Source organism: Rhinopithecus bieti, unplaced genomic scaffold, assembly GCF_001698545.2.
Source record: "Rhinopithecus bieti isolate Rb0 unplaced genomic scaffold, ASM169854v2 scaffold_59, whole genome shotgun sequence".
In the NCBI taxonomy this organism is placed as follows: Eukaryota; Metazoa; Chordata; class Mammalia; order Primates; family Cercopithecidae; genus Rhinopithecus; species Rhinopithecus bieti.
The window spans coordinates 1927261-1935767 of record NW_016803115.1 but is presented as its reverse complement, the minus strand read 5'-3'; the positions used below and the strand labels follow the sequence as shown (position 1 = coordinate 1935767).

Genomic DNA, 8507 nt, shown 5'->3' with positions numbered 1-8507 from the left:
GGGCGCCCCTCCCCCAGCCTCGCTGCTGCCTTGCGGATAGATCGCCGCAGACTGCTGTGTTAGCAGTGAGGGAGGCTCTGTGGGCGTGGGACCCTCCCGGCCATGTGTGGGATATATTCTCCTGGTGTGCCTGTTTGCTTAAAGCGCAGTATTGGGGTGGGAGTTACCCGATTTTCCAGGTGTTGTGTGTCTCAGTTCCCCTGGCTAGGAAAACGGATTCCCTTCCCCCTTGCGCTTCCAGGTGAGGCGATGCCTCGCCCTGCTTCAGCTCTCGCTGGTCAGGTTGCAGCAGCTGACCAGTACCGATTGCCCAACACTCCCTAGTGAGATGACCCCAGTACCTCAGTTGAAAATGCAGAAATCACCGGTGTTCTGTGTCGCTCGCGCTGGGAGTTGGAGACTGGAGCTGTTCCTATTCGGCCATCTTGCTCCGCCCCCCCAAAATAATCTTTTAAGGCAAAAGGCGCTACTACAGTTAAAGAGATTTCAGAGTGATACAAATAAATCTACCTGTTGGAACTGCAGTAAAATGATTAAATAAGAAGTATTTATATCATAAATATACTATGTATAACAGTTATATAAAATAATATTTATAAAAACACATATATAGTAGAACATACATGTTTTACTTGTTTTGCAAAAGACTATAAAAGTACATTTTGCCTCACTGATACAGAAAACTTCCTTTTTTTGTTTGAGATGGAGTCTGGCTCTGTCATCCAGGCTGCAGTGCAGTGGTGCAATCTCAGCTCACTGCAACCTCCGCCTCCCGGGTTCAAGCGATTTTCCCGCCTCGGCCTCCCAAGTAGCTAGGATCATGGGCGTGCACCACCACACCCAGCCAATTTTTGTATTTTTAGTAGAGACAGGGTTTCACCATGTTGGCCAGGCGGGTCTTGAACTCCTGACCTCAGTGATCCACCCACGTCAGCCTCCCAAAGTGCTGAGATTACAGGCAGCAGCCACCGCCCCCGGCCAGAAAACTTCTTGAAGATTTTAAGTGCCATCTGACAGCAAGACCAAGTCCAAGTCCTAGCTGTTTGTAACACTTATAACCCTAACCAATTTTTTCACACATGTTCCTTAAGGTTGGTCTTTCAGTTAGGACAGGCTAAGTTATGCTACAGAAATAACCCCCAAATATCATGGCTTCGAACTACCAAAACTGTTTCCTACAAAGCCTGTGCGCAATCAAGAGGACTCAGACCACTGTTGGCTCAGCATTCCCGGCTGCTCCCATTTTACAGCACCTCCACGGCGCCATGCACTTCCACAATTACCACAGGAGAGGGAAAAACAGCTAGAGGGTCTCACATTGGCAACTAGATGTAATAGGCTGGAAGTGATATGTGTCACTTTTGTCTACAGTTCTCTGGCCAGAATGAGTTATATGACCCTGCTCAACCACAAAGGGTGCAAGGAAGTATAAACTTTCTATGTGCCCAGGAGGAGAGGAGAACTAGGCATAGGTTAGGATCAGAGGTGTCTACCACAGCTGGAAACTCCTGTTCACATTTCTGAGGTCGTGACCGTCCATAAGTTTCTGGAGCATGACAGTCCTGAAGAGAATCAGAAAGGTTTCTATATACCTAGCTGCTTCATCTCAGAGGCTGACCCCTTTTTCACTCAAGGAAGGCTCTAGCACAAGGCTGCAGCCCTCTCAAGCATCCTCTGCCCTTTCAGTGGTGCTTGGTCATTTACCACAGGGAGTGCCCTCTGAGACAGGAGAGAACCAGGGGCAACAGGACCCCTCACTTGGGAACACAGAGGCAGGTAACAGTTGTCTTGAGCATCTTCTGACTGGAATACCTCCGACCCTGCACAGAAATAGCCAGGAGCCTGGCACTGAGTTCTGGATTGCCCTTGGCTAGTTGGAAGTGCAGGCTGCTGATCATCTATATCCACATAATCTGACCTAGTCCTTCACTGTTATAGTCTGCCATGACACCATGCTGGATCTGACTCTTTCAACTGGTGAAAATAATGATCCACTTGGCCCCACTCTGCAGTGAACCCTCTAGCTCTTCTAGAACTGGATGACCCAGTCACTTCCGCAGGTCAGGCTGATGGACAACTGATCCAAACAAGACATTTCCCTAATCTTGGGTTAGCAAAATGAGATTACAAAACATTATAGGACTATAGATTTCATAATAGGCTTGATGCATTTGAAAATTACCTTTTCTCTGTTACTTGTATTTTCTTTTCTCTATTGGCAGCAAAACAGCTTCCTAAAATATTTTACTTCAAAAGTTAGCACCGAGCTTAAAAATCAGATGATAGTTTACAGCCCTCACCTCTAATAGAAGCCTTTGATGCATTGCTTGAGTTTGCGTAAGTGCATCCCAGGACACTTTCAAGAGCAGTTCCATCTTTCTTAAATTGCGAAAATCCCGTTCTTTCTCTCTTTGCTTACGAGAAAGTTCATCATGGTAGTTCTGCTTGTCAATGAGACTGTTGCGTAAATTCAGATCCAATATCCCTCTGTTCCAGGTAAAGAAAGAAGATGAAAGTGATTTGTTATCAGCTGTCCTAAATGTGTTTCAAAACTTATCAAGACAGCATGTTGAATATTGGCTCCCAATCTCTTCTGGCAAAGACCTAAAAACAGAACTACCATTCGACCCAACAATCCTATTACTGGGTATATACTCAAACGAATATAAACTGTTCTATCATAAAGACACATGCACACGTTTGCTCATCACAGTGCTATTCACAATAGCAAAGACATAGAACCAACCTAAATGTCCATCAATGGTAGACCAGTTAAAGAAAATGTGGTACATATGTCACAGAGTATTATGCAGCCATAAAAAAGAATGAGATCATATCCTTTGCAGGAATGTAGATGGAGTTGGAGGTCATTATCCTTAGCAAACCAGTGCAGGGACAGAAAACCAAATATTACATGTTCTCACTTATAAGTGGGAGCAAAATGATGAGGATACATGGACACATAAAGAGGAACAACACACACTGGAGCCTTTCGAAGGGTGGAGGGTGGGAGGAGGGAGGGAGAGAATCAGGAAAAATAGCTAGTAGGTACTAGGCTTAATACCTGGATGACAAAATAATCTGTACAACAACCCCCCATGACACAAGTTTACCTACAACAAACCTGTATGTGTAACCTTGAATTTAAAATAAAAGTTTAATAAAAGACAGCATGCTCAGTATATACATACACAACTATTCTCCTATTGGAATCATAAATTGTAAATAATGCCAAAGGCAACTAGGTTTGTGAGTTGGTGTCATTTAGAACTGCAGTCTTACAACCCTCACCCCCCAAAAAATAACAGATTAGCAGATAGAAGCCTCCAGTTTCCTTGAAATTCTACTTAAAAGCAGGACATAGGCTGGGCGAGGTGGCTCACGTCTGTAATCCCGGCACTTTGGGGGGCCAAAGCGGGAAATCACGAGGTCAAGAGATTGAGACCACCTGGCCAACATGGTGAAACCCTGTCTCTATTAAAAAATAAAAAAATAAAAAATAAAATAAATAAATAAATAAATAAATTAGCCAGGCATGGTGGTGTCGCACCTGTCAGTCCCAACTACTTGGGAGGCTGCAGGCAGAGAGAATCACATTTGAACCGCAGGGAGTGGAGCTTTCAGGTGAGCTGAAGGATCGCACACTGCATTCCGTCTGGGCAGACTCCTCTCAAAGAAAAAAAAAAAAAATGAAAAAAAATATAAAAAAAAAAACAAGTAATAAACAAAAAAAAAAAAAAAAAAAAAAAAAACTAAAAAAAAAAAAAAAAAAGCAGGACATAAAAACTCTCCTAGGGACTTACACCATGAAATTACTTCTATTAGAAAAAAGTCAAGATGGCCTAAGAAATGTCATTCATTTGTTGGCAAAATCCCTGAACTAAACATAACATACTCCAGTCATATAATTTTCCAAAGGCACAGTTTTGTCCTGAAAATTTGGTAACAGAAAATTGAGAAAATGTATAAGTATCAAAAAATACTTCAAAGTGCTTTATCTGATAATATATTAATGGTAAAAGTTGACTTAAAATTATTTAAAAATATTAATGACTCAACACCAAAGTAAGATTATGTTTTAAATTCTCAAGTATAATTTGAAGAAAAATTTAGATGACAGAACATAACGTACATAAATATAACTAACCTTTCAGTTAATGAAGTTGCTTCATTCTCTCTGGCTAATTCCAATAGCTTGACCAATTGGTTATGTTCTCGTTCTTTGATTTCAAGTAAGGCTCGTTTGCCTTCAACTTCCTTTATTACATTTTCCTTCTCTTCCACTATAGCACTAACCTTGTTTTCAACTTTCTTTAGGGAGTCATTTAGGTTTTTGACTTCTTGTTCCAAGAGAATTTTTTTCTTTTCCATTTCTCTGTAGGGGATACACACACATACACACACATTTGCCTTATTTTGAGGCCATGCTGGCCTTACCTATTCTTGCTTTCTAACCAGGCAGCAGAAGAGATAATCATAAATTCAATGATCTCAGCAGTGGGTAAACACCACAGATGGGTGGGACTTGGAGGGTATCTCCACTGAGTGCCACGGAAGGCAGGAATTTGCCCAGCCTCCCTACTTTCTCTGCAGATCCCAATTTGCTACCATCTCCTGTGATTCAGCCCCCATCCTGACCAGCCTCCTGGAATTGATCTGAGTTTCTCAACTTTGGTGTTGGTGAGCTTAGTTTTTAGAACAGTTACTAGTGCCTGCCTAATTTTCCCTTTCCTCTTAGGATTAGTCACCAGAGTAATCATATTGTTTTTCCAAAATTTTTGTATCTTCACTTAAAATCTTTTATCTTTTTTGGTTCCTCTAAACACTGAGAAATTCCTCAATGACCTCTGCCTCCAAATCTACTCTGAACATCTGAGGGGTGTTACAGACATGAATGGGTGGCAAAGTTGGGAGTTACTATTATTTGGTCTTTGGGCTGCTGCCTGGCTGATATACTTCTAGACCATGAAATTCTAACCAGTTCACATAATCTATCCCATGTACAGCCCTGTTAAAGTCAATTGAATTTCTCCATAAAAATATGATTTATAAATTGGCAACAGAATCTTGACCCATAATTAAGCCATAAATATTATGAATGCTAGTAATTTGGTGCATTACTTTCTTTTAAAGAACTTGATATAAACAACCTAGACACGGCCAAGAGCAGACAATTCTAAAATTATCATAGTAATTTAACATGTCAGTGGTTAGTACTCTCGTTTCAGTGTGCACACATAACTTGGACTTGGAGGGAGTCAAAGTAAAAATATTGAATCATACACTTTTTTGCGTGTTATTTTTTCTATCTCTTTTCCAATTTGTACTGGAATGGTTTGATGGTGGGCCACTTCATCCTAGCAAAGAAATGAAATCATGTTAAATTATGTGGTTTTTCGACCAGAAGCAATTAAGACAAGAAAATTAAATATGAGGGAGAAAGGAACTACACTATGTAGATACTTACCATCTGCCCTGTGTGCTTTAATTATCCCATTTAATACTCACAATGACCTTGTAAGATAGCTGTATTTGTTATCATTTTGAAGAGGAGGTAACTGAGTGTAGCAAATACTGTTGGTCTTCTGCCCAGATTCCCTTTATGGAGGTACAGATGGTCCTCTACATACAATGCAGTTACATCCCAATAAACCCATTGTAAGTTGAAACTATCTTAAGTCGAAAATGTATTTAATACACCTAACCTACTGAAATCATAGCTTAGCCTAGCCTACATTCTCAGGACACTTTTATTAGTCTATAATCCACCTAACACAAAGCTTATTATATAATAAAGTGTTGAGTGCCACACAAGCAAATACACGTAACTTATTGAATACTGTACAATAAATGTAATTTATTCAATACTGAAAGTGAAAAATGGAATGGTTGCATGGCTACTTGAAGCGTGGTTTCTACTAAATGCATACTGCTTTCACACTACTGTAAAGTAGAAAAATCATAAGCTGAACCATCATTAAGCCAGGGCCCATCTGCCCACCCACCCCTCAGATGCTGCAGGGGTGACTGCTAATGGTTCATGCTTAATTTCCTCTCCATCAGATTGTCACTGGCTGAGCAGAGCTGCCTTGTGAAGGAATGGGAGCCAGGGGGTGGAGGGAGGAGGGGAGCAAGCTGCAACCAATGACTAACAGATGCAGTGATCTAATAGACACCCCCCACCCCCACCTTTCGGTGCAACAGCCTCCATGATGTAACTTATGACTTCGTGAGTTCTCCATGGGATCAGGCTGAGACTAGAGTTCTCCTGAAGCAGCTGTATTCTGGCCCATCTTCTTCCCCAGCTCTATCCTGCTTCCCTCCATCTCCTATAGGATTCTCCTTAGAGCTCTCCTTCCATTAGCAGTTGTCTTAGGCTCTGTTTCTGGGGAGCCCTGCCTAAGACTCATGCTACAAGAACTTAAATAAGTTTCCCGAAGTCACACAGCTAGTAAGTAAGTGGCAAGGCCAAGCTCAGAAGCTAAGTTTGTCTAACACCACACCTCCCACTATGCTCTGTGGATTCACGGGAGGTTCAGTTGAAGTCTCAAGAGTCTTATGTACACGGCAAGGGTTATAGACAAGCGCCTTCCTGCCCAAGGATGTCATTGAACTTTGGAGCCAGGGGTAACACACATGCAGGGAGGTTGAATCCGTCACTGCAGTGTGGTGGGCGAGACATTTCTCTGTGGGATCTTGCTCAGTCCTGGGGCAGATCACATTTTGTGGGGCTGAAACTTGTACCATCTGGAGGGCCCTCGTTAAGAAAAAGAGTAAAAATTACAAATGCTAACTTAGGTACAGCATCTCGGAAGAGGTTCATGCAAGTGAGGGGCCTGAACTTAAGCTTCACTGGGTTCCTGTTAAATCCATCTCTGCTAGGGTCCTGTGCTCTGGACAGCAGCTGGGCACATCTTGGCTGACTGCTCTAAGACTGTTATAGAAAAATAGGTCAAAGTGTATTACCATTATCCCCTAGGCCAATGAGTTTCAGATGTTGTTTTTAAAACAGCTCTAGGTTAAACTGTTTTGAGAGTTATTTATACATCTTTCAAAGTAAAATGAATTTTAATTCATTATCTCCTAAAACATAAATACAGGCCTCTCATCCCTTTTATAGTGAGAGGAAGTGGAATGCAATCAAACAGACAAGGATAAGGTAATACAAATATATGTGAGAGGTTAGGACATTTGATTGTTTTTTTTTCTGTGTGTGTGTGTGTGTGTGTGTGTTTTTGCTGTTGTTGTTGTTTTTGAGACAGAGTCTCACTCTATCACCTAGGCTGGAGTGCAGTGGTGCAATCTTAGCTCACTGCAATCTCCACCTCCCGGGTTCAAGCAATTCTCCTGCCTCAGCCTCCTCCCGAATAGCTGGGATTACAGGCATCCACCATCACACACCCAGCTAATTTTTGTATTTTTAGTAGAGACGAGGTTTCACCATGTTCGCCAGGCTGGTCTGAAACTCCTCACCTCAGGTGATCCACCCGCCTTGGCCTCACAAAGTGCTAGGATTATAGGTGTGAGCCACTGCACCTGGCCATGGTTGTTCTTCAAGGAAACAATTGTTTGTGACACTCGTTTCTAATGTCCAAAAATGTTTGGTGAGGTCAGGAGATACCTTTTCACAGGGTGATGCTCCAAATTACAGTGATACTCCCAAACACCCTAAGGTCTTTTGTGAATTCCCAGAGCCTAGATTTAGTTTGATAGGATCAATCGCAATACAGACATTTCAGTTTGTGAGACAGTACCCCTCTTTATCCAGCCTGCTGGTTACTCTTGATACCCACACACTTTTATATCCATGCAAGGCACAATGTTTAAGTGTCAACGGCAAGTAGCACACCTTTAAGACGACCTGATGTTCTAACAATTCTTCTAGTTCCTTCTGCTCCTTTAGTAACTGCTTTTGTTTAGATGCCAAATCTTCTCGTAAATTTTTAATTTCTAATTTCTTCTGCATTATTTCTTTACGTAATTCTTCAGTGCTTTCTCTCAATATTTTCATCTTCTTCTCCATTTCCTTTAAAAGTCATGAGATGATTAGGTTATACAGTCTGAACAAACATTTACCTACCTAAAAACTGAATTAAAACTAATTTCACTCACCATTTTGATTATATTTGTTTTGAGGTTCATGAATGATTTCTCACAAAGTTAAATGATTTCTCACAAAGCTAAATGCAACTTATGATTGCCAACATCTTTAACAAAGGCATGATAATGATACTGCATGTATAATTAAACACGTTAGATTTGAATTCTTTATTAGTGCTCTTTTCTATCCTCCTACTTTAAAACGCTTCATTTTACGTGTTTTATTTCATAAAAAGCGTGAAAAAAAATGTACAGTCTGTTTTCTAGTAGCTTTGTGATCTGACAAAATCAGATGCAAATAATCTTTGAATATCTGACTTATGGTTAACCTGAGTCACGTGGGAACTAAAGATAAAGGTGTTCATATTTGGATACCCAACACGTTGCACTCCTTAATCCCCACTTTC

At 41.2% G+C, this 8507-nt stretch overlaps 1 protein-coding gene across 5 annotated transcripts in view; it reads right to left on the bottom strand.

The window, feature by feature from the left end:
- Positions 1-8507, bottom strand: part of CCDC146 (coiled-coil domain containing 146) — a 192443-nt gene that overhangs the window by 36770 nt on the left and 147166 nt on the right. For all 5 annotated transcript variants that reach the window (XM_017854321.1, XM_017854384.1, XM_017854454.1 and 2 more), the window contains 4 exons: positions 7850-8026; positions 5284-5357; positions 4148-4375; positions 2301-2487 (listed from right to left, as the gene is read on the bottom strand). In XM_017854321.1, coding sequence (XP_017709810.1) covers positions 2301-2487; positions 4148-4375; positions 5284-5357; positions 7850-8026 — 666 coding nt within the window. The remainder of the gene's footprint in view (positions 1-2300; positions 2488-4147; positions 4376-5283; positions 5358-7849; positions 8027-8507) is intronic.